Below are 26,935 nucleotides of genomic sequence, written 5' to 3' on the forward strand. Positions count from 1 at the left end.
GGACAGTATAAAAAAAATCTTCTGTGCTTGAGTTGCACCAGTTCCACGATAAACTTTAGTCTGGAAACATACTAGGTTGTTTGAAAGGACATCTTTTTTGAAAGTCCTATATTGTTATCTCTTGGCTTTTTTTGTTACCCATTGCCTGACTGGGCAATATAGTGCGTAGGGCTTCCCACATAGCATATTTTTCAGAACACAGATGTCAAGGTTAATTGAGTCACAAAGGGCATGTGCTGATAGTGACATGTGCCTCCCTGGTTTTCTCTTCGTTGGTGCAATCTGCAGGAAGGGGCTGGCTCCTTGTCCCTGCAGAATAGGAGTGTCTGCGGCAGGGGCTATCTGGCTGCAAAGAAACAAAACTTCTGACAAGATTGTTGTGTTTTTAAGCAGGATCCTGAAGGTGTCACTTGTCAGGTATGAAGTTTTCCTGTTTTCTCACAGAGCTTAATATGAAAGCTTAGCAGCTGATAACTTTTTGCTGTTTGAAAGATGTGTGCCTACCAAATGGATGGAAACTAAGCTGCCTGCGAAAATCATCTTTGTTAGCTCTGTCATCTCATCTGTGGTAAATAATCGTTTCAGTCTCCTCCCTACATTCTTGCCCCTTGAACAAATGCAGTTGGTTTACACTGAAATGGTCTCGGTTTATCTGTGTCACTTTAAAATAGGTTTCTGTAAAAAGGTAGCCAGGCTGAAGTAGAATCCCAAAGGGGTTTTCTGGCAAATGCATGTCAACTTCTTGTGTTTGTCATGAGGACAATTTGGGGTGGGTAGGTGGGTGGGTGTGTATCAATATATGAATTTAGAGCAAACTCTGTTTTAATATGACCTTGAGAATGGTGAAGGGGTGTGTGTGTGTGTGTGTGTGTGTGTGTGTGTGTGTAGATAGATAGGTAGATAGATATGTAGGTAGGTTTGCTCTCTAGTATTGGGAAGCAAGCTAATAGTAAAATTATGGCTCATCACATTTCATAATGGATCCTGTATTAATAATGATACAAAAAGTGTACCAATACCTTGTTGCATTGCAGGAAGAATTGTCCATGTTGTTGAAAACACTGAAAAATGACTCATTATCTTTCCTCTCCACCCCCCGCCCCAATTCCTATCTTTTGGTTCATGAAAAGTCTGAAGTAGTTCCTGTTTTTGTATAAGCAAATCCACAGGATTAGCCTTCACAGATAGTAGTTTGGACCTTCATTGCCCACTTGCACAATAAATGCTAATGCGCGCGCGCACACACACACACACACACGGCCTACTCTAGTTTTGTAATTTTAAGGTGCTCTAAATTCTTTTTAATGTTGTATTTTAAAGTGCTGTAACCCTCCCTGAGATCTCAGGGTGAAGATTGAGCAATTTAACAATGATGATGATGATGATGATATTAGGATGCATGTTTGGCAGTTTCACTTTGAGAAACATCCATTCATCATCATCACAATTGTTACTATTGTTAGTAAGAGTTATGGGGTGTTAGAGGAGGGTAGTATCTCTGGTAGATGACATGTCATGTTCCTTTTGGGCTACTTTGCCCACCTTTGCTTCACACCCTGCACTCAGCTCTCACCTGTGGCTCCTAGAAGCTGCCAGCATGTGACAGTGGCCACACGCTGGGAATGGCTTTGACTGGCTGGCTGAACCAGGTGAGAGTAGCCGTTGGGTCCCAAACCCTCAATGAATTAGAGACTTCCCCTGAATGCAATAATAGGCTCCAGCGGATTCAGTGGACAAGACCAGTAGTGAACCCAACCATCATGAAGCTGTAGAGGGAAATGAGGGGCAGATGGGGCTCATCAACCTGGGAAGGTAGCCCATCTAGAGAAGGATAACTCTGGTCCTAAACCTCTGCTGCCTTGTGGCTATACTCATTCATGAGAAAGACCTCAGGAGTAAAACCTGAGGAAAATTCTGTACCCTTGCAGGACATCTTCGGGAGAAGAAAACACTAAGGAGTAAACCCTACACAAATCCAGAGTAGAGTCCCTAAGACGGTTGGATGGTGCCTTGTACACCTCCTTCAAGCAACTTCTGAAAGGTGGATCTTGTTGTCTTGGCAGTCCAAGAACTTCATACACACTTCCCAGGCTTGCTCCTTGGAGAGATCAGTTCAGTGCTGCTATCACAGCAAAACAACAACATGGAAGGCAGCGGGCACTGTGATTCTCCGGCTGTTTGACTTCACTCCTGAGGCGCACTCCATCAGCCTTCACTCCTGAGGCGCCTTCACTCCTGAGGCGCACTCCATCAGACACACGGATACCAACAGGATTGTTAGCGGAGACATGTGAATGAAACAAATGTAATCCAGAGAGAAAATCCAGGTGAAAGTTTACTGAACAAGCTGACCAAAACAGTATACAACCAGAGCAGAAATCAACAAGAGAGGCTTCTGCCTTTTTGACATGCCTTGTTGAGAGCAGGGTTAGATTCAACGTCCACAAGAAAAATCCCTCAACAGCTAGAGACAGTATCAGAGTACAGTGGTGCCTCGCAAGACGAAATTAATTCGTTCCGCAAGTCTTTTCGTCTTGCGAGTTTTTCGTCTTGCGAAGCACAGTTTCCCATAGGAATGCATTAAAAATCAATTAATGCGTTCCTATGGAAACCACCTTCAGACCAGGTCCGGGGACAGTCTGTCCCCCGACCTCTTCTGAAGGCCGGCGGGGGGCGAAAGTCTTTGCTTCCCCCCCCCCCGCCTGCCTTCCCGGGACAGCGGAGACTTCTCCGCTGTCCTGGGGCGATTTTAAAATGCTGGCGGGCGGCAGCGAAGCCTTCGCTGCCGCCCGCCAGCATTTTAAAAACCCCAGGATAGCGGAGAAGTCTCCGCTGTCCGGGGAGATCTTAAAATGCTGGCAGGCGGCAGCGCTGCCACCCGCCAGCATTTTAAAATCGCCCCGGGACAGCGGAGGACGCTGCATTTCTCCGCTCTCCCGGGAAGGCAGGCAGGGGGGACAAAGACTTTTGCCCCCCGCCAGCCTTCAGAAGAGGTCCAGGACCTCTTCTGAAGGCGGGCGGGGGGCAAAAGTCTTTGCTCCCCCCCCCGCCTGCCTTCAAAAGCCATCCGGGAGCATTTTAAAATCGCCCCGGGACAGCGGGGCAAAGAAAAAGTCTTTGCTCCCCCCCCGCCTGCCTTCAAAAGCCATTCGGGATAGCGGGAAGCACTTCCCTGCTATCCCGGACTGCTTTTAAAATGCTGGCGGTGGGGAGCAAAGCCTTTCGGCCCCCGCCGGCCTTCCTGGACCTCTTCTGAAGGCCGGAGTTGGGGGGGAAGGCTTTGCTCCCCACCGCTAGCATTTAAAAGAGGTCCCCGGAGATTTCCCTATGGGCTTTCTTCTTGCGAAGCAAGCCCATAGGGAAATTTGTTTTGCGAAGCGCCTCCAAAACGGAAAACCCTTTCGTCTAGCGGGTTTTTCGTCTTGCGAGGCGTTCGTCTTGGGGGGCACCACTGTACATGTTACCTCAGTAAAGATCACAGACTCTCCAAGTGTCCCTATTTTCCAGGGATGTCCCTGATTTAGAGAAGCCGTCTCGGTTTCTGATTTGATCCCAGAATGTCCCACTGTTCCGTAGGATGTCCCTATTTTCGTTGGAGGGTATGGAGTTATCCTACCCACAAGCCATCTGAAGGCAATTCTGTATAGGGAAGGTTTACCCCCCCCCCCCGGCCAATGTTTAAAGTTTTATTATCTGGGAAGCTGCCCAGAGTGGCTGGGGCAACCTAGTAAGATGTGTGGGGTATAAATAGTAAAATTATCATTATGGAATGAGACGTCCCTATTTTCATTGGGTGGTATGAGATCATGCCACCTTCCATGGTTGCTATTCAACACCTCCTCCTCTATCACCACCCCTTGGTTGTTGACTTAGGCCATGTACACATTTCTGGCTTAAAATGCAACCAGGTCATTATTTTTCTCAATTTGGATTGAAGCTGGTTTTGGGCAAGGCACATCAAAACACAGTCATTTCATAAGAAATGGCAAGGTAGAGACAGGACATGTATGGATGGTGGCCAGCGTTTACATGGAAGCTGTTCATTGAGCATGCATTCCTATTTGTTATACAAAGGTTATACAATGTTGCATCAAATGATATTTAGCTCACACTCTCCAGTGAATTTCCTGTCGCTTTCCTTATGGCAAAAAGCTGCTTGGGGTGGGTTTTTTACAAATTATGAGGGCACAGATCTTTGCCCTGAGGGGCTTAAATCTAGAAACTGACACAAGAAAGACTACAGAGGAAAGAAATTGGGGGGGGGGGCGGGTGGTGATAAAAAGGGGAAGAATGTGTGATTAGTTAAGTGACACAAAAGCCCTGTTCAGACATTCAAAGTGGGTGGGGATTAGATGTGGCGGAAACACAGGGATGCAAGATGGCCACCGTTGCTTGCTCACTCCTGACCTTCATGCTTTAAAACAGTTAAGGTAAAGCACATTAACTATAAACCCAGATTTTTCATATTCCGTAAGATAAAATAAAAATTATAAATGAGCATACATATATGGAATGCACTTATTTATTTCACTTAGAGGCCACCATGGATTTTTAAAAAGTGTTTCTAAAGTCCTAGCGGCAGCTGCGTTTTGACATTTAGTCTTCTTCAGAGGCCCACTAATTATAATCTGAAACAAAAATAAATAAATACAAATCAGGTGGGTTAGAATCTCAGATGGGCAAAGCATTCTCTTAATAGAATATAATGCAATCTTAAGTGCTATATTTTGGGCCTGTCTGAGGTTCTAACCATCATGATGTATATTGGTTTTTCTTTTAGATAATAATTACTGGGCCTGTAAGTGAGATAAATGAATGCTTTCCTTATATTCATTTATACTGTTCATTTTCTCATATCCAATATTAAAAAACTATGTTTATGCTGTCTGTAATTAATGTTTCCCCTGAACTCTGTTCTTTGTAAGTTGTGTGAAACTCTTTTTCTTTGTGTCTTCGTGCTTGAAGGTCAAATTACTCAGACTTTAGCTGAAGGTGTTATAAGCCTGCATTGACTTCCTGGTCAGGAGGAAGATTCTCTGCACATCCTTCCAAATGTACTGAACAGTGGTACCTCGGGTTAAGTACTTAATTCGTTCTGGAGGTCTGTTCTTAACCTGGAACTGTTCTTAACCTCAAGCACCACTTTAGCTAATGGGGCCTCCTGCTGTCGCCGTGTCACCAGAGCACAATTTCTGTTCTTATCCTGAAACAAAGTTCTTAACCTGAAGCACTATTTCTGGGTTAGCGGAGTCTGTAACCTGAAGCGTATGTAACCCGAGGTACAACTGTATGAGGAAACTCCCTTCAGACCTTCTTGCTCAACACAGGAACACTGGAAGCAGAGAGAGAAATGCTGAGGGGGGCTAGTTTCTATCCTGAACCACACATATTCTTTGAATTACTGAAAAAGGTTAATTGTTTGAAGAATAGGCTATGTTTACATAACTTATAGGAATCCATTTAGATCCATCATCAAAAACTACACTAGCAAGAAAAAGGGGGAGGGAAAAGAGAATGAATTGTTGTTGTTAATTTATTACATGTACCACACCCATCGGCCTGGGTTGCCCCTGGGTTATAGCAGGGGTGGGGAATCTATGGCCCTCCAGATGTCATTGGACTACAACTCGTGTCCATTGAGTGTATTGACCATTTGGTACCTCTCTGTATGCTAAACTATATGGAGCCAAGATGTCACCTTTCCTAATACCTGCCACCCAGAGCCGTAAGATCTTCTGGAGAGTTGTTGCTCATGGTTTCACTGGTTAGTGTGATGGGCAAAGACAGAGCATTCTTAGTGGTAGTGCCCTGTTTATGGAATTCGCAGCGAAATGAAATGGAAATCTTCCATATTAGCTATTCATGGATGATAGGTGACCACATATTTATTTGCCATGATGATGATGATGCTAGTTATAGTAGAGGCTCAAGTGCTGCAATTTTTACAATGAATGCACAATTTTGTTTTGTATTGCACATTTCTGTTGCAAGATGTCCTGTGCTCCAATCTGGAGGAAGGGTGGGATATAAAAGCAATTTCCATTAAATAAGTAAAAAAATTCCTTTCTCTTTGCGCCAGCCTGGATCGCAGGACGGTCACAGCGAACTAAAGCAATTGAATACCCTGTGCAATGCCAAGCATACCTGCTGCCGCTAAACACATGTAAAGGAGAACAATATCAAATCCTCTTGCATCTCTGTAGGATTTAAGATGCCATTTAAATTAACCAATCATGGAGAACACTTGGCAGAATACTATTTCCTTCTGTCATGACAAATCCAGCAGCAGCCTAAGAATAATGGCCTCTATTTTGCAGCCCACAAATTGTGCATTAGGGACCTCTGGGTCTGCATATAGCTCACACTGGAATTCAAATGGCACTTCTCTGCCTTTAACTGTTTATAAATAACATTGCAGCCATTAGCACAGCATTCACACTGCTCGCCAGTTGTTCTAATTGATAATTGGATTGAAAGAGCAAGTTGAAACATGCTGATGCAGACTGCAGCAAAGAAAGATCAGAGGAATCTTTGTCTTCCAATCTGATCAAGGAGATGGTCTTCCTGAATACAAAAACAGTGCACAAGTTGATTAGTATGATGGTTACATGTGGAATTTTAATCCAGTCATAATTACCTGGAATCTATTGCTGTAACCACTTAAATTAGCAGCTGTGTTGTTGTTTTTCTCAATTTGGAGTGAAGCCGGTTTGGGGGAAAACCCATCAAAATGTATTATTTCATAAGAAACAACAGGATAGATGTGGATTGTGGCTAACATTGTGTGTATACCACCTCCCAAACCAGCAGTGGAAGTCGACTGGGTGGAAAGTCAGTGGAAGAATACAAACAGCTAAAGTCTATGGACATTGTGAACTGATGTCAACCATTGAATGGGAAAGTTAAAAAGGTAAAGGGTAAAGTGACCCCTGACCATTAGGTCCAGTTGTGGCCGACTTTAGGGTTGCGGCGCTCATCTCACTTTATTGGCCGAGGGAGCTGGGGTACAGCTTTTGGGTCATGTGGCCAGCATGACTAAGCCACTTCTGGCGAACCAGAGCAGCACACAGAAATGCCATTTACCTTCCCGCCGGAGCGGTACCTATTTGTCTACTTGCAATTTGACGTGCTTTCGAACTGCTAGGTTGGCAGGAGCAGGGACCGAGCAACAGGAGCTCACCCCGTCAAACCGTGACCTTCTGATCGGCAAGTCCTAGGCATTTATTCGCCTGTCCTTTCCTGTAACATAGTGGCTACTTTCACTCACCCATTTCTGGGTAAGATTCAATCATATACTGGCAAATTTAGGATGTGCAATTAAGTGAATTTAGTTGTCTTGCAGTCCTGCACAAAAAATTGGCGCACACACAAACACCACCCCAAGCAGCTATTTGCCCTAAGGAAAGTGACAGGAAATTCACTGGAGAGTGTGAGCTAAAAATCATTTGATGCAACATTGTATAACCTTTGTATAACAAATAGGAATGCATGCTCAATGAACAGTGGACACCATATAACCTCCAGGCAAACTTTGTGAAAATAAATCAATAAACAGGTCCTCCAGAATGGTCCAGCATCTGTTGGTAATCTGAGAGAATCCAGTGTGAAGGTTCTCTCCTATCTACAGGAAGAAAAGTGACCCCACTTCACTTATAGGAACATAGAGAGTCACTATATACTGAGTCGAATCACTGGCTCATCTAGCTCTATATTGTCCACACTGATTGGCAGCAGTTCTTCTTACACCTACCTGAAACTGGCAGAGAACCTGGGACTTTCTGCATAGAAAGTAGTTGTTCTGCCACTGCCCTTCCCACTCTAATGTGTTCCACTCCTAGCTTTTCCCCACTTCTTCTCAAGTCCATGCTTTGCAGCCCAATGGGCTATGTCCCCAGCCCTTCCTTGACTTGTAGCCAGAAAATAGGACACACCAGCTTGTCCTACTTCCAGGCTGCTGCTTGTCCTCACAGCTTGTTTGTCCATCCTCCCCTTCAATCCCCAAACGTCATTCTATTACCATATGCACTTGTGTAAAGTACAGCTGTGACTAAAAGGGAAAAGCCGTGATAGTTTAGGGTTAGGGAATTCAGCCATTCCAGAATTCACACCTCAACTCTCTACATTTCCACCCCTCTCCCAAGAGACATGGCTCCTTGGCTCCCCTCCCTTGCCTCAAAGTTCCATAACATCTGAAGGGTCATAGGTTCTGTATCCCCACTTGCGAAGCTGAGGTGGAAATGTTTTCTTGACGAACCACTATCATTTCATTTCTATGACATGCTACACGGAAGGGCAGCAGGAGAGTAGGAAAGGTCCAGGTGTGTCCATCTAACATCATGCTTAGCTGGGGTTAGGGAACCTCAGACCAGTGGGGTTAAATGTAGGCCTCTCAGGACTCTCCCCCAGGATACACACCCATACCCCTCACCAGCCTTGCTTCACAACCTCAAGTGTTTATGTCTGGCTGGAGTGTGTTCTTGAACTCTGATCAAGCTTCTGGCTTTCCTGGCTAGACAGCGGTATGTAAGTGTGAAGAAATTAGCCTACTGGGAAATGAGCCATTGTGGCGTAATGGTTAGTGTTGGACTAGGACCTAGGAGACTAGGGTTTGAATCCCCACTCAGCCACAAAGCTCACTGGATGACCTTGGCCCAGTCATAATCTCTAGCCTAACCTACCTCACAGGATTGTTGTGAGGATGAAATGTACACAGGTACCAAATTAAACCCTGTGGAGGATTCCAACCATCAAAATCATGGGGGGGGGGTGCCTCACAAATTTTCTCCTAATACGTTTTTGATCTTACCAACCAACCATTTTAATAAACCAATTTTATTACACAATCCATTGTCACAGGGCCCCTAAAAGGCGTGGAGACTTAGTCTAGTGCCTACTCTGCCTATTTGGTATCCCGGCACTGGTGTACTCCACCTCAAGATTCTTGGAAGATTAAGGTGGTCTTCAAATGTGACAAATAAATAACTAAAACCCACATTTGTGTTTGTGTTTGCTTTTGCCTCTGGCATCTTCCCCTCAGAAGGCTGCTCAGCCTTCAGCCTTGGGCTGGAGAAGTTCCCCCACCCCTGGGAAGATATAGCATCTCATGTTCATCTGAAAGCCAACAATGGCAGCAGCAAACTGAGATGTCAAAGCTAAAGGGCTTTAGAACATCCCACACTACAGCCGAAATACTGTGGCTTTCTGCCAGATGGAGTGATTTTTAAAATATTTGGCAGCTTACCCAATGTGTTTGGAGTGGACATAGCTGCTCCTTTTTCGTCCCAGCAGCTCCTCACACCCCTGCGGCAATCCGTCTCCTGGGCTGCTCTCGGTCTTCCTTGCCTCTACAGGTTAGGACATTGAAAAATGCATCATGCTATCGCCATGCTGACAGGTGTTGTAACCAAGGCTATGCCTCCCCCACCTCAGCACACACACACACACACTTGACTTTTCATCCTGGACGATACCAGGAAGGAATGCACTGGCTGCCTAGACAGCTGAACTAGCAGTGATATCATCCTTCAGTACTGCAGAGATAAGGGCTTTGCTTGGGGAGGATTATTACACGATGGAATATTAGGGATGAACCCCCTTGGGAGAGAGGCAGAAAGGAGGAAGCGCCCCAGAATTCTTAGGGGAGTTCATTTGCACAGCCATGCACCTGAGGGGAAAAAGCTGCCCCTAAACTTTCACGTCATGAAATAAAATTTAAAATGTCATCAGTGGCCCAATTCAACTTAAGAACTAGGGACACTGACTAGATTTTACCTGCCCTATCTAAGGATAATAATGCCTGGAGTGAAATACAGAGGTGGAACATCACTAATGACTTATATCATGTCTAGATTTCTGGAATGTGTTGTATGTATGGGTGCCTTTGAAAAATGTCTGGAAAGTTTAATTGGTCCAGAATGCTGCAGCCAAGTTGTTAACTGGCACTGCTTATCTGAAGCATGCAACTCCCTTGCTGAAAACAGCTGATTCGTTTCGGAGCCCAGTTCAAAGTACTGCTGCTGACTTTTAAATCCATTTGTTTTGGGACCTGGATAGCTTGGAATACATCCTCCCATCTGAGTCTGTCTGCTCATTAAGGTCATCAAAGGATGCTGCTGTTGTGTGTCCCATTGACCCAGTACATTTGGTTGGAGTCGAGAGAGCTTTTGGAAGTCCCTCCAAAGGGAAACTCCCCTTGCCCTTGCTTCCACCTTGTAGCTTTCCACTGTATGGAGAAACCCTTTTTATAAAGAGTTAGTCTTATGTGCAGTTTTTACTTTGCTTTGAGGTTTTTTAAAGATGGTGCTTAATTCTGACATTGTCTCTCCATGGCTATTGCATTAGTTTGTGTTGTTGTTGTTGAATCATTTTTTTAAAAAAATAATATTTATTGAACATTTTCAAATATAACAGAAAAAAGAAAAAAGAATAATAAAACATCCATTTTATAACCTTATTTTCATTAATATCCTTTCAGGACTTCCCCGCCCCACCCCCTTTTGTATTCCAATTCCTTCAAATAGATTCAGCAAGTTCTTACCCCAAATTTTAAACTTATTATGATTAACCCAATGTTAACAGTGTTTTTCCATCCCCTAAAATCGACCCGGCTCCCTTCCACGAGTCCCCCTCTTTAATATGCAGAACAGATTAAAAAGAAATAAAAAAGGAAAGAAAAAAGAATAAAGTATAGTTTAACACCCTTTGGATTCCAAATCCCCCCCCCCCTTTCCCGGTTGCGTTCCCCAGTGTCCATCAATGCCTGCTGTCATCCTGGAGATCCCACATCTAGGCCAAAATCCTTCACAAGTCCACTTTGCCGTCTTTTTAAAAGTCTTTGCCGCCTTTTTGGTCATCTTTAATTTCGAACGTCCAATCTTGGAAGAACTCTATCTCAAAAAGGTCCATTTTTTCCATCCAGATCTCTATATTTAAGAGCAAAAACTCCAATCTTGTTTCTTTAGGCCTTTCAAATCTGGATGTCCCAAATGTTCCCACTTCCAGCTTTGTCCAATTCTTGTTGTTCATGTTGTTCTTGTTATTCTCTCTCCTCAGTTTCCTCTAGTTTCATTTCCTGCTCCCCTGCAAAAATGTTCTAATTCCAAAAGCTTCTAAATCCTCTACAGAGGCTTTGTTATTCAGGAACCAAACTTTACATCAAGTCCCTTCCATTCTTCAATAGATAAATCTATTGTTTCCTTTAGTGTAGAGACCTCTGTAGACAAAATAGTATTCCATTTCTGCAGTTTCCCAGGAGATAAAGAGTCCTATTCAAATTCCATACCAGCAATACTTGTAGTGTCCCACAGCCCCTCTAGAGGGATTATAGTAACTCAGTTTCCTTCCAGATCACACCCAACAGTCAAAGTAACATGTTATTCCTTATTTTAAACAGTTAATATCCAATTTGTAACGAATATAACCGGCAAAGTCCTCGTAACAAAGTTCTCTTTTTATTCTTCAGCTTTGACAGCTCCTTTGACAGCTGTCAAAGCCTCTTTTGCTCCTCTCCCGGCGCTCTCGCGAATCGCTCCCGGCTCCCAGGGGGGTTGCCTTTTAGCTCACATTCTACTTTTCTCCTCCAGCCCAATCTTATAGTTTTCCATCGTGAAGTTAATAACTTTATCAAAATATGGTAGCACTCGATCTTAGTTGTCAAATCCTTTGCTTTAGATCCTCTACAACCGGGGGGAGACTGACTTCCTTTTTGCACCTCCCCCGCTCGCTCCGAATTTTTTTTAAAAAAAAATTCTCTTTTTAAGTCCAGTTTCCAATTACTCACGGGTTGTTCTTTTTGATCCAAATTTTCAATAGAAGAAGTCAACGCTCTCCACCGAATGGCATGCGGCTTCGCTCGGTAGGGGAAGCGGAGGACTCATAGCACCACACCCCCCTGGCACCCGCTCCGCAGCCTTTAAAAAGGCTCCTTCGCGGGTCGGGGGGGCGCAAACGGTGCCCACCGAGTCACCATGCCCATGGGTTTCAGCGCCCATGGTTTTTGAGGGTCCCCGCGTCGCCGGCGTGGTAGAACCCAGCCCCTGCCGAGCAGGCTCCCTCCGGAGCTCAGAGGGAGTCCGCCATTCGGCGATGGCGCCAACCCGGAAGTCGAAACTAAAAAAACTGTTGTTGTTGAATCAATGTGCACGGCGCTTTACATAGTATAAGAGGGCAGGTCTCTGCCCTGAGGGGCTTACAAACTAAAACCGAGGAAGGGGAGTGAAGAACAGGCAGGAATAAACACAGAAGCAATTCTGCGGTTGTTCCAGTTATAACAGGAACACAAGAAGCTGCTAGATTGTGGCTCCAACCACACCAGACATGAAAGCATTTGTCTTATCCCAAAGTATCCTGGAAACTGTGGTTTACCCCTCACAGAACTACAGTTCACAGCACCCTTAAAAAGGTAAAGGGAACCTTGACCATTAGGTCCCGTCATGACCGACTCTGGGGTTGCGGCGCTCATCTTGCTTTATTGGCCAAGGGAGCCAGCGTACAGCTTCTGGGTCATGTGGCCAGCAGGACTAAGCCGCTTCTGGCGAACCAGAGCAGCACACGGAAACGCCGTTTACCTTCCCGCCAGAGTGGTACCTATTTATCTACTTGCACTTTGATGTGCTTTCAAACTGCTAGGTTATCAGGAGCAGGGACCTGAGCAACAGGAGCTCACCCCGTCGTGGGGATTCGAACCGCCAACCTTCTGATCAGCAAGTCCTAGGCTCTGTGGTTTAACCCACAGTGCCACCCCCGTCAAACTATAGTTCCTGGGATTTTGGGGAGACATCATGTCTTGAAATGTATAATGTGTAGCAATGCTATTTTTCTGGGGCGGGGGGAAGGTGCCAGAATTTACAATGAACACCTCCCTCATTCTCTAAGAATGGCAATGGCACCCACCTGAAAGGTGCCGGAAGTGAGTTCCAGTGAGTTCTGGCTGAGTCAGACCCGTGGTTTTTTGTCAGGGGAATGGGAACACAATCCAAAAATTCCAAAAGGTCCTCCAGATTTAGGGGGATGTTGGATGGCAGGAGTGGGGCGCAGGAATCACTGAAGATTGGCCTGGGACACATCAAAAAAAGTTTCAGGAAAACACATTGTAAAGCTCATAATGGGAAATCACATTGCCGAAGGATCGAACTCTACAGCGCCATCTGGTGTCACAGTGTTATAACGCATTTAAAATGCTTTAAATAAAAAAACTAATGTAGCGGAGTCCTTAATCCCTGTTCTGCTGGATCAAATAAGCAGACACTACATGGATTCAACCTGTAATTGACACAAAGAGGCAAGTTGCTATGGTTCTGTGTTTAGCTATATTAGCAAATCCATTGTATAATCTTCCTTCAAAGAGAGTGGGGGCTAAAAACCTAGCATCTGTGAAAGAGTTCTTTTTGAGCTTCAGTAGTGTAAAAACATAGCCCACACAGTAAAATTTGCAAATAAAGCATGCAGAACAGTGCACCGATAGCAATGACAGGCCGCAAGCCTATGCTCATTGCTCACCCAGCTTTGTTCAGATATCCATCCCTGCTGGATGGAAAGCCTACAGTTACTACAATATGGAAGATCAAAACTTAATTGGGTATAAAATTACACAATAATTAAATTGTCTGTAAATGTGGAGCATTCAAATTAAGCCTAACCAAATAATGCCTCAGATCTAAAGTATTAGCATAATACTGGTGCCATATGGTTATCATTCTCTTTTTCACATAACTGTCATTTTTCATCCTCGTCAGCTGCCCATGTTGACTTGCCAGATCAGACTTGCACCATCGCCAAACATTTCTAACAGCTGGCAGAGTGTGCTGTTACACTGACGTAGGCCTGGTTAAACACCCAATAACACTCAAAATTAAGTGCGCCCCTAAATAGGGCAGAAAAACGAGTTATCAGAGCAGCTGTTTGGCTTTGTGTTTTTGTAAATTAACTTTTGCACTGGCTTCTTGTCAGTTGTTTTTTTTTAATGACCCATTATATTGTATCCTAAGTAAACAAAATCAGTTTTTCTCAGAATTCTGTTTTTAACAATTAACGAAAGTCTGGAGAAACCGGTGTACATTTTTGCAAACATGGAAGCAGTAATGGGGATCGCCCTTGCATAATAGTAGAATCCCAGAGCCATGCAATGAAGCTGAATGCTGGAAGATCAGGACAGACAAAGGAAAGCACTTCTTCAGACGGAGCATATGGAACTCGCTGCCACAAGACGCAGTGATGGCCACCAGCCTGGAGACTTTAAAAGGGGATTAGGCATCTCCATGGAGAATAAGCTTATCAATGGCACAAGCCAATTTGGCTATGTTCTGTCTCCAGTGTCAGAGGCAGTATGCTTCTAAATACCACTTGCTAGGAATCACAAAGTGAAAACAAGATGCTGGACTAGATGGATCTTTGGTGTGATCCAGCAGGGCTCTGCTTGTATTGTCATACTCTGTGCATACAAAGAACCATCTAAAATTGGCTTAGACTTAGGAGTTCCAGCGCAGCCATTCCTAACAGCATCCGTTCTCAAACCCAGCTCCCCAGTTTTTTTGGCCGAAACCTGTCCCCATCTAGATGACACGAGAAATTAAGAGGCAATATTCTGGATGGTAGGGACACGGGTGGCGCTGTGGGTTAAACCACAAAGCCTAGAATTGCCTTCAGGTGGCTCAGGGGTAGGATAATTCCATACCCTCCAACAAAAATAAGGACATCCTGGCGCTGTGGGTTAAACCACAGAGCCTAGGACTTGCCGATCAGAAGGTCGGCGGTTCAAATCCCCGCGACGGGGTGAGCTCCCGTTGCTCAGTCCCTGCTCCTGCCAACCTAGCAGTTCGAAAGCACATCAAAGTGCAAGTAGATAAATGGGTACCGCTCTAGCGGGAAGGTAAATGGCGTTTCCATGCGCTGCTCTGATTTGCCAGAAGCGGTTTAGTCATGCTGGCCACATGACCCGGAAACTGTACGCAGGCTCCCTCGGCCAATAAAGCGAGATGAGCGCCGCAACTCCAGAGTCGGTCACAACTAGACCTAATGGTCAGGGGTCCCTTTACCTTTACCTTATTCTGGATGGTGCAGATGGATCTAAACTTAAAAGCCTACTGAGGATATAAGCACATTTAAATTGACAAAGAATTTTTTTAAGAATTTTTTTTACAATTTAGTGCTAGGTTTTTTTTGCAACAAAAAGGTCAAAAGAGTGTTGTGGGCAGCTGGCCAGAGTGATCTAGACCCTGGCCAGACAGCAGCAAGGTTGGGCAGAGTGGCATAGCCATAATTCATCCTGTTCAGGGTGGAAAGTGAGAAGGAAAGTCTGATCCGGGCTATGTCAGCTGGCATAGCAATCAGCCTGGATAGGGCCTGATGCCATCAAGTAAAAGCTGCGGGGCTGGCTTGGAATCTAGTGGATCCTGCAGTAGCTCAGCCCCTGCCTGGAACATCCTGTTGGAGGGATTTCTGCAAGCTACCACTCCTAGAAAGCCTACCAGTAGTATTTAAACCCACCTGCACATTGGGTGGGTGGAATGGAGGGCTCTGTGCCAGCCAAGGCTAAGGCTGGCAGAACTGCTATGGGATGGCCTCTACCATAACTCCACCCAGCAAGCAAATCAAGGGGCTGGATTGCACCCTTAGTCTTTAAGGTCCGGCAGCTCTCTTCTGAGAATTTTTGGGAGGAAACCTATTTCAGCTTAGATGTAAACTGAACAGCTCATAATTAGTATCAGCCATTTGAAAATTCCACGAGGGGCTATGCTGGGGCTCAGATATGATTATTTTGCTTTGTACTGGAATAAAGAACATAAAAACATAGATAAAAGCCTTGTACTGTATAACCCTACCTCTTTTGTCTCCCCATAATGCATTTTATTACAGATGGCAGTGTACCAAGATGATAAAATCTAAAATACATCAGTAAAATTATTGGATATACACGATTGCAGATTTATACATTTGTAGACTATTGTGTTTCATTAACATTCCTCTCTTTTGTTAGAGCTTTGGAAATGGCTCAGAGAGTAGATGAAATTAGATTTAAAAGTAGGGCAAGATGCAATTAGTCACAGACAGAGCATTAGTCAAAGTTGACAAAATGGAGTCAGCATTTGGGGTGAGCAAATCTAACTTGTGTATGTATGGAAGTTATGCAGGAATATTTTCCTTGCCTTTAGCCCCTAACAGGATTAGTAGATTTCTCATTTATTGTAATGCAGCATTTTACTTACTTTAAATACATTACCAAATTATTCAATTTATCATGAAGCACCTGTAGTTGACGGATATCAAAGGATATTTGATGATGAACCAGCTAGTTAAAAACCCGTGGGTCAGTCCATCAAGCTGCTTTGCCTGCACAGCCTCTATGGGAATTGTAGAAACATAATGCTCAAAAGATTGACGTCATGAAGATGTGTAACAGTCTATCCCGATCCTATACATGCTCGCTTGGAATGAGTTCCTTTTTATTCCACTGACTGAAAGCATTCAATTGAAATCAATGGGTGATATATTTCTAAAATGTGTCAGGGACTGAGGTTAACAGCGCAGTCCACTGAAATCAATTATCCATCATGCTTATTTGAAAGAAAATATATTTAGGAACATTTGTTTTCCCTAAAAATGTAAGATGAGCTCTGTTGGATCAGGCCACATTCCATTTCCCACTACAGCCAACCAGGTGTGCCTGAGAAACCTACAAGCAGAACAAAAATTTGCAGAGACTAATCCCTTTGACTTCTCTGGGTGTTCATGTGAAGCTAAGTGTGCAAATGATGGCCAGAGAAAGAGCTTTGGAGCCTGTGTAGACCTCAGAAACCCATCGGAAGGAAAACATCTATATAATTAGTGCGGCACATTTTCCACTTTGTGCTACTTTACTGCTCACAGACAACTGGCAATTTGAATACGCAAATGGAAAAGGATTTTCTCTCGTTTATATGGACCTTGTATACGCTTTGTCATGGAACAATAGGGAATTTGAAATAACGTCTGCAGTTCTGCCAGCCTGGTCTGATAGTTCTGTGGTATGGAATTACTTCATGAATTGAAAATGGACAGTGGCGATTTCTGTTCCGTAAATAACTTGCAGAGTTATAATTGGCCTGACACTTCTTGCCCTTGCATTAATCCTGGGACACTTGTTGAAGAGACAGAAGGAACACCCACCAGTAACAATGTAAAACATTTGGTGTATTTACTGATCGTTTCCACTTGCTTGATCCTTAACACATGCTTTTACGATGAAGTCATTAATGTTGGGCAAGTGCAGAATTTATGGGGCGATTTGTACTGTGCGGGAGTCCTGACATGTTTTTGGCAAATTCTTTCAGATACCATAGACTGATGCCACTTGGGATTTTAGCTCAGGATTATAATCAGGTTCTAGCATGAATATTTTGCATTAGAATTCAGACCTGATTGTCTGAGAGATTGGGAAAAGGTTAACTAAACAGGTAAACTAAACAGTGCAAACACAGAGTGTAGGGATCTGTTAATAGCAGAAGGCTCCCGGGCTGTTAAGGATTTCTAATAACATTTCCCCCCAGCTTAGTAAAGAGACAAAGGGCAGATGCACATAAACTCAAGACCCAATTAAAGCACATGACTCCCCCCAAAGAATCCTGGGAACTGTAGTCTGTCAAGGGTGACTGGAATTGCAGCTCTTTGAGAGACAAGTCGTATGTGTTGGATGTCATTTAAATGTATAGAATGCACACACACTTTCCCTTGGTCTTCCAAGCCCAGATGGGAAAGATGGAGTGCCTGGGACCATCAAAGATGTTGTCCTGATCCTGCATCTGAACATTACTGTATGGCAAGAAGCAGAGCTGGCTCAATACATTTTGCTGCCTGAGGTGAAGAACAATATGGCGTCCTCCCCCAAGGCACAGGACTGTTGAATCTTATGACAATAATGGTTAAATGCAGTGACTTTCACTGTAACTGAGGGCAGCAGGCTAGTGTAAGGGATGCTGGGAAGGCCACATGGCACTCCTAGCTCTGTCCACTCCCTGCCTCTCTGCAGCTGCTGCCTGAGGCAGCTGCCTCTGCCTCTTTGTAGGTCTGGTCCTGGGTAGAGGAATTCTCATGTGACTTGACCCATGCCTGTCTATTGCGTAAATCAGAGGCTGGTAGGATGGGTTAAAAAGTAGGACTGGTCCTTGTTTTAGCATGCTTCACCATCTTTATGCTGGCTAACCACAGAGGAGGTTTTTGTTTATCACTACAGTAAGGCTGGATTACATGAGAGTTCATTTTTTAAAATTTTATTCTGGAATTGGAACTGCAACTTGAAGTACGGGAGAAAAATAACCATTCACTATCATGCTAAGATTATCACCAGCAGGCATGTTACAAGGTGTCTGAGGTTGCTTTGCAACCAGGGATGCTTAGTAGAAATAAAAGGGGCTGGGGGAGGTGGGGGTCTGCAAGGTAAAGGTAAAGGGACCTCTGACCATTAGGTCCAGTCGTGGCCGACTCTGGGGTTGCAGCGCTCATCTCGCTTTATTGGCCAAGGGAGCCAGCGTACAGCTTCCGGGTCATGTGGCCAGCATGACTAAACCGCTTCTGGCAAACCAGAGCAGCGCACGGAAATGCCGTTTACCTTCCCGCCGGAGCGGTACCTATTTATCTACTTTCACTTTGACGTGCTTTTGAACTGCTAGGTTGGCAGGAGCAGGGACCAAGCAACGGGAGCTCACCCCGTCGTGGGGATTCGAACCGCCAACCTTCTGATCGGCAAGTCCTAGGCTCTGTAGTTTAACCCACAGTGCCACCCGCGTCTGCCTGGTACTGCAGTTTAAAAGCAGCAAGACATGGAAAGTGTGGGAAGTGGTTAAGCACATCATTTTTTTGCTTCAAATTGCACCTTCCCAATACTACTTTAAAAACAAAAGCAGAAGTATTTTTAATTCTGCCTCTCCTCAACTTCAATTTGGTCTCTGAGAAACGGACATTCAATCATCAAGTGACAGCATAAGCCACTTAGCCACTTCTTGATTTGGGTACTACACATACTCTATATTGATGCAATCTGAAATCATCTCCAAGGTTTACTGTTAATTAATATTCTTTTTCCATGATTAACCTTCACCTACTTATAGAGATAAAAGAAATCATGAAGTAGGCTGGTGGAAACAAAATGGTCAAAATTAGAGATTATTCAGGTTATTAAATCAGACACATAAATGGCGTAAAAAGAGATTGAAATCTTGCCTAACAGTCATTTTGCCTGAGTGAAGATTTTAGAGTTTAGCTCACAATTATTATAACAAATGTGTTCATGCAAGGTACATCAAGTCGGCTCATTTAAATGGAAGGTTGTCTGCATATGAATGTTTGGTTTATGAGATTATGGTCTTTACTGTAAACGTGAAAGGTCTAGCATATAATTGAAATTATGCAAAACATCATTTTAGACATTTTCTTTCATTAGGCCTTCCAGATTTCTCTTTTCGTGGGGTGAAAAGATCTTGTGCTGCTCTTCCATTAATTGATAGAAATTGTCTGCTATTCAGGAACATTATGGGCTGTATTCAGCATGGTTGCTTGCTGAAGGGAAGAGCCCCTTCCCCTGAAGGCACCTCTGCTTTTGTGAAATGAAACTCCTTCCATTTGTGGAGTGAAGAAGCTAGATGCCCTACACACTGAAAATAACATGTCCCATTAGCTCCTACACCCTGACTAGCATTTCATGAAGAATAGTCAACAAATCCTCTTGATACTGGATCAAGAATTAAAAAAAGGAATCCTAAAAATCCAGATATGACAAATCCACATCTGGATTTTTAGGATTCCTTTCTTTGTTTTCTGCCATTCCCCCAACAATGCAACTCCACCAAACACTTCTCCCTAGGCCGAAATAGGTTTAAGGAGTCAAGTTTTCTAAATGTGGCCCCCATCCCACCTTAAATCAGAACAGCCAAGCACCCCTCCTCACAGGCCAGCACTTTCCCAAAGGAGTACTGAATGCTGGCATCCATCTTCCCTCCTCCCCACCCCCAAACTGCCCTTCAATAACATGCCCCATTCTCAAACTCCTACTGGATCAAGACTTTGACCCATCTAGGCTAGCATCCTGTTCCCCCGGTGGCCAAACAGATGCCCCTGGGAAGCCCGCATGCAGGACTTGAGCACAACAGGACTCTCCTCGCCTGCAATTTCCAGCAACTGGTATTCAGAAGCATACTACCTCTTGGCTGTGGAAGAAGAGTATAGCCGTCGTGGAGAGGATCATCAGTGATTGCATGTGGAGGTCAGAACTACAGTTGCCTCCTGACAACATTCTGACTCAAATGAACAAAGAATTGCTTAGTTATCTATCCTGCTTAGTGGCATTGCAGTCCAGAGGCTGGTCAAAGCCTCTAGGCCAGGCTTCTTAACGTTGTTGCTGGAGACAGAAACACCAGACATCAGGATAAGTCTAAGTAGAAAAAGAAGCAAACAGGACAAACTAGGTCCTTCACATCCAATAGCCCTGCTCACACCTTCAGAATTTCCTCGCTACATATGTGGCTCATGGACAGAAAGAAGATGATGTTTCTACTGTTCCTGCTCCTCCTCCACCATTTGAATGGAAGATGGGAATGGTGCCTACATCCAAAGAATAGTCCACGTATATGGTCTGTATGTACAATTGGGAACCCGTATCATCTTCAGGTGCTTACAGTGTTTACAGTGTTATGCTCCTAGAACCTAGTACATATATTCCACGGAATCTAGAGAGGTCTTGAGGGGCCACCAAAAACCAAAACCTTTGAGGGACCAAATATGGCTTGCGAGCCATGGGTCGGCTACCCCTGGTATTATTGGTTGTGGTTATTTCCCTAATCCTTTTCATAATGATCCCTAACACAGAATTTGCCTTTTCACAGCTGCTTTACACCAACTCCATGTTCCTGCTTTTAGGTCGCATGTAGGCCAAGCGATGGTGTGCAACTTTGGGTACATGCTCAGAGGTGCTGAGTGCTATCCAGGCTATCAGAATTGCTCAGAGCAGCCTGAATATACCCCAGCCAAATACAGAATATACACACTTGTCCCAGCCAAATTCAGAACCAAATACAATTATTGATTTTTAAAATATATAATTGTGTGTGTGTTTGCTAACAGATTGAAAACTGCCACTGGATTCTTGCCACTTGTCATTTGGGGTCAGCACCTGAGATTAGTCACTCTCAAATCTCCAAGGAATAAATTAAATTTGCCCTGCTTCGCTGTCAACACTGGATTAATGACTTGTCAGCTATATGGAATATCCCTTCTGTGAATGCAGCGCGCAGTGTAGCTTCATCAAAAAGGATGAGAAACATCATCTTTCTTAGCAGTATGATAAGGCACACTTGGAAACTGTTACTAAAGGCGCTGTCAAGGGAGAGAAAAATACTGAAGACGTTAGGCAGATGGGCATTTCTCTTTTCTGTATTGCACTTCATTGACATTAATTATGAAATATGCCTCAAAGGCTGATAAATCTGTAATTGTCACATTCGGTCTAGGCCAGATGTTGTTTGGTGCAGAGCCGGCTTTCACCTGTGAAAACAGTTTGCTGATTAAAGACCTGAAAGTGGACATCACACAGCTTGCACCCAGCAACTTCATCCAGACCAACAAGGCGTTGGTTGCGAGCCTTGCCTAAAACTAACCAAAATATGGTGCAGAGAGGAAAGACGACAGCTTGGAGGGGAAACTACAAAGGAGGCTAGAATGAAAGACTTTAAGAGCCCCATATTTATTCTGGCAAAGGGATTTAAAGAATATGTAAAGGTAGGAAGTGAACTGATGGCCTAGAGGCAGCTTATTGTGACTCTCCATTGAACTCTGCTCATAACTTTGCAGTATTACCTTCCATTTGCAGTCAGTGAGAAAGGAGCAGGCCAGGCCACCTGTGTGACAGGAAAACCACCTTCTCTCCAGGCACAGAGCCAATACCTGGGGGGGGGGGTTCTAGCTCCCAAACGCAGAACAGAAGTGACATCACCAAATACGGAAGAGAACATAAAAAGGCCAGGTCTAGTTATTACTTTAACTGACGGTTGTTATTGGGGTTTTTTTAACAACCATGTTGCCTTTTTCATTGCAGCACAAAATGGGGACAAGAGCAAATACAGTGGTACCTCGGGGTACATACGCTTCAGGTTAAGAACTTTGCTTCAGGATAAGAACAGAAATCGTGCTCCAGCGACACGGCGGCAGCAGGAGGCCCTATTAGCTAAAGTAGTGCTTCAGGTTAAGAACAGTTTCAGGTTAAGAACGGACCTCCGGAACGAATTAAGTACTTAACTCGAGGTACCACTGTACATGGAAAATTTTCTCTTATGTGGGTAAAGACTTTCATTGTGCTAAGGCAAAGCCAAGTCTCATGCTGGCTCCAGATTTGGGGGAACCACAGAGCAAAATGTCTGCACCGGGAGACATTTATGGGCCTACTCTCCACCTCACCACTGCCCAGCCACTTGCCCTCTTTCTATCTGATCCCAAACTGCACTGCCACCCAGGGGAGAGTGCAAGCCAAGCAGAGAATTGGAGAAGGGTTGAGTGGTTGAGTAACTGCTTTGCATACAGAAGATCCCAGGTTCAATTCCTGGCATCTCCAGGTAGGACTGGGAAACCAGGCTGGAGAGCTGCTGCCAGTCAGTGCTGACAGCACTGAGATAGATGGACTGCTGGTTTGACTTGGTATAAGGCAGCTTCATAGGTCTCTAGAATTCCAGCTGAACCAGTCACTTCTCTCGTCTTTTTACTGCTTGGAGGGGGAAGCAGCAAAACCAGGAAACTCCAGGGATCAGCAATGGACCCCCTGAAATATTTAAAGGTGCTCCTTCCAATCAGCGGATTTTCCAGCATCCACTCCTAATTAATTATAGGCTGCTACAGTCTAGTTTCAAGGCCCGTGCAATTTCAAGGGCATAACCTATCGATCATATCCACAATCAATTCTGGCGGCATGCTTTTTCCATCCACAACTTCTTGGATGATGTCAGCACCACAAAAACAGTACCAAAAACATGTCCACAGCCCCCATTTTTATTTGTCTGTGGGGGAAATGGTCCTCTCCCCCCTCTCTCCACCGCATTAGTTTCTTATCTGGTTCGAGTAGATGTAAAAAGTGCTGCATGAAAAGAAATTTCCAAGCCATTTGTCCAAAACCTGACAGAAACACATTAATGATGCATTCAGTGTGAAAACTGACTCCAGGTGCTTCAAGTGATAAAAGGAGTCGTGCAATGGCCTGACAGTATGAAGAATCGGGTCACAATTATATTTTTAGAAGTGATTTTTTGTTCCTTTCAAGCATGCTTGCTTCCCATCCCTTTCCCTTCTTTTCTGTCTTCTTTCTCAGAATAACTTGGCCAGTGCTTGCAGATGGCTGTTTCTAGCCTCAGGGATTTTCACACATACTTCTGTTGACAGAGTTCCTGTATAGCAAGCAATCTGAAATGCCTTTTGTTAAGGATCTGTTCATACCCCCTTTCTGTTCTGCCTCAACATTCGGAAGATCTTTCAGCTGCTGAATCCTACTATTACACTCATGGAAAAAATTGAATTTGGGGTTGTCTTACAGAACAGAGCAGGTAAAATTATCCATAACAGATGCATTCTTTCTAGTCCCTTGGTTTGTGGGTTATTTTCTCTACGTGCTTATTTCTCTTCGGGGCAATAAAACATTTTTAAGAAATCAAAAGTAACTATCAAATGATGAGTGGGGACTAGCAAGCTCTATTTGTTAAAAGCTAATTTGCAGTTTCTTCTGCCAGGTTTAACTTTCGTTTCAAGCATGCAGGTTAAGTAAAAAATAACAATCCTTGATGTGAACTTACTTTTAAGGGCAAAACGACAACTGAAGTGTACCAGGTAATCAATACACATTGATTCAGTTGTCAGAACAATTATTTTTACAGATACCATAAAGCAATAATTAACAAAAAAATACGCTTTCCTTTAAAAAAAACACACCAGATGGATAATATGAAAATGAGTGGTAGGTTAAAAATACTTTGGGTTTTACTTGACTTAGTCATAGTCACTGTATTTCAATTTAAGTCCAACTCATTTCACTAGCTCTATTCTTCAATTTATGCCATTCTCAATGCATGGTATTAGGTGCTCTTATAAATGTCTGTGTATTTTTGTGCAGCCACATAATCATCCAGTTGCAGAAATCTGTGATTTTGTATGATCTACTTGCTATGTCAAAAATATTTCCTAACTTAAATATGGCTACACAAGAAGAATTATTTTAATAAAATGAAGACAAGTCTCTACCCAAAATCATTTCCCCATATTATCTTTTTATAGACAATGATAACTGCATTGTGCTTTTTGGGTTTAACAAGTTTTTTGTGATCGTTTTTCAAGGAAGCTTTAAGCTCATCTTAGTTAAGAAAACATGAGATTGCATGCTTTGTGGGTTGTGAAACAGCCATCCTAAGTCAGGTTCCTGAGGAATGTATGAGGGTATTTAAAGACACTTAATTGGCCATATATTGTGCTTTCTGTTCCAAACACCGTTTATAGCATTGTGGCCAGTCCCAGTCCAACAAACTATGGTTTGGTGCAGCAGGGACAAGCAATGAGCTTAAGAACTCCCTCCTCCAGCAAACCCTTCCCTTCTCATGTGCCTGACTCCAGAAACCTCCTGGCTTATTCAGCCACAGTTTCCCCAGTATGCTCAGTCTAGGAAACTATGGTTTAATCACTTCCTACAAACCCGGATTGCAATAAACCGGGATAATACTGTGGCTTCTAATACTGGTTTGTAAGAAGCATATGACATATTCTTGGTTCTGACATCAGAGGGAAACTGTGGTTTAACAAATCATGACATCTCTGAAGGCACATGAAAAAAGAGGAGGGGAAACTTGTAAACGTTTCATCTTCAGCCAACCATTATCTAGCGCCATCTTTATTCAGCCACCCATCCGTCTACGGCTACATACTCACCGTGCATTTAAAGCACATGACTTCCCCAAAGAATCATGGGAACTGTAGTTTATCCTTTATAGACCTACAATTCACACCACCCTTAACAAATTACAGTTCCCAGGATTCTTTGGAGAGTCATGTGCTTTCAATGTGTATGGTGTATATACAGCCTAACACTTCATAGGGCACTGCCCAAAAGAGCCCAAGATTCTCAGGAAGATAAATTCTGTGTTCTACATAACATTCTGTTATTCTGAAGAATCACACCATACATGTATCTTTGTTTATCATTTCTTTTCTCTCTTTTTTGGTGGGGGACGAATGACATGGTCAAAGTCTACCAAGAAGCCTGAAGGTTTGAATCTTAAGATTGAGCTCACATGCAGTAACATTTCTAATGTAGTATTTTGAATTTCAGGAACAAAGAAGTCTTGGATAATGTCCGCGCAGCGCTTCTCCAGGTAACTAAAAGAATGTAGCTCCCAATAAATAAATGAAAGACTTCACTGCATGAGGAATGTTTCACAAGATGTCTAGCAATGAAATGGAGTTTGGCCTTCTCTGATGGATTAAACTTGATGGAAGTGCAGCCATTCGATCAGGAGGAGGTGATGTCTTACTCTAGGCCTGCTAAAAGTGACAAGCCACTTGAGACTTCAGAGGAGATAAAAGAAGAAATAGAAGGGGAGATCCATTGTCGTTTTCTGGAAACAGCTCCAAGATCTTCATTTATGTCTCACTTGACATACAGTGAAACATCCTTGGAACTTACCAAAGTTATTGGCCAGCTGTATGTTGATGGAGAGCCTGAGGAAAACCAGCTGGATGGAGAATTATTATATTCCTCAAATTACAAAGCCACAGACAGTCCAGCCCAGCCCCCTTTCCAGTTTCTTCCTAGACCAAACTCTGACAAGAAACTGGGCAGAGCTCCTGAAACCATTCAATTAAAACACAGGTTAAACGCTTGCACATGTTCACATTTAAGATCTTCACGGCACAGGATTAACTCCAAAATTCAGATTGGCGAGGTGACAAACATAGAAGCTTCTTTGTCAGAAGATCAGGAGGAGGACGAAGATGCTTTCACAGAGCTACCAATGCGCGGGACAGCTTTGGAGAGCCTGCACAAAACGTGCATTTCTCAGACGAAACGAAACAGAGATGGTCACATCAGTAATAAAGGTGTCTTCACAGTCACTGCTGGCAACAATCCCAAAGAGAAGGAACTGAAAGAGCGCAAAATGCATCGGCGGGTAAGACAACATGATTTCATGCTATAAGGCAGAGATGGTGATGATGGGGAAACACAGTCTGAAATCCTCCTACAGATTCCTGTAATGTGTAACAGGAGAGTACCATCAAAGCCCCAACTGATATTAATTCTAGGGGAAGAAAGGATTAAAATGTTGTCTGTGATGCACCTTGTGCCTGAGTTGGGAGGGTGTGCTAATGTTTTTGGCCATCTGGTCCTTGCTCAGTTCAAGTACGGACCCTGTTGAAAAGTAGTTGCCAACCAGGAATAAGGAAAAATCTTAGCAAAAGAAGCAGTGAACCCTCCAGTGTTTAGCTCCCGTCTATAATTTCATATTTTCTGACCTAGGAAGAGAAAGCAGTATTTTAGATGGGAGTGCTTTTCAAAGTGCCTTAGCTCAAGCACTCTCTTGAATTTGACATTTTCTGACAACTGGGAGTTAGGTTACATTACCTACACATGACAACATTTATTTTACTGTACACAATTTGAGGGTGTGTGTTTTGCTAACAACAAAACCCCAGAACACATATGCAGGGGCAAATATCTAAACTAAGCTGCTTTTTCAAACTTGAAAAAAGTAGAGTCAGTTACTTTTCAGTCCAGTTATGCAGTTAAGTACTAAAGAATGACAGAAGGTGAGATCATGGAGGCAATTATATTGCACAATCTGTAGCCTTAGGGTGGAGTTAATAAGCAATCTGTCCCAATGGAGAGTTTAAAAATTACAAAAAAGAGGGGGGGCGTATGAATTACATTTAAATTGTTCAACTGAATTTT

General features: G+C 43.7%; 2 protein-coding genes across 2 annotated transcripts in view; one reads left to right on the forward strand and one right to left on the reverse strand.

Annotated features, from left to right (window-relative positions):
* Positions 1-26,935, reverse strand: part of LOC310843240 (cilia- and flagella-associated protein 337-like) — a 1,288,916-nt gene that overhangs the window by 439,733 nt on the left and 822,248 nt on the right. The window lies entirely within an intron of this gene.
* STARD13 (StAR related lipid transfer domain containing 13) overlaps positions 318-26,935 on the forward strand; it is a 231,072-nt gene continuing 204,454 nt past the window's right edge. The window contains exons 1-2 of the mRNA XM_083736121.1: positions 318-417; positions 25,319-26,156. Coding sequence (XP_083592247.1) covers positions 25,440-26,156 — 717 coding nt within the window. The 5' untranslated portion in view covers positions 318-417; positions 25,319-25,439. The remainder of the gene's footprint in view (positions 418-25,318; positions 26,157-26,935) is intronic.

This window comes from Podarcis gaigeae, assembly GCF_964106915.1.
Source record: "Podarcis gaigeae genome assembly, chromosome: 4".
NCBI lineage: Eukaryota > Metazoa > Chordata > Lepidosauria > Squamata > Lacertidae > Podarcis > Podarcis gaigeae.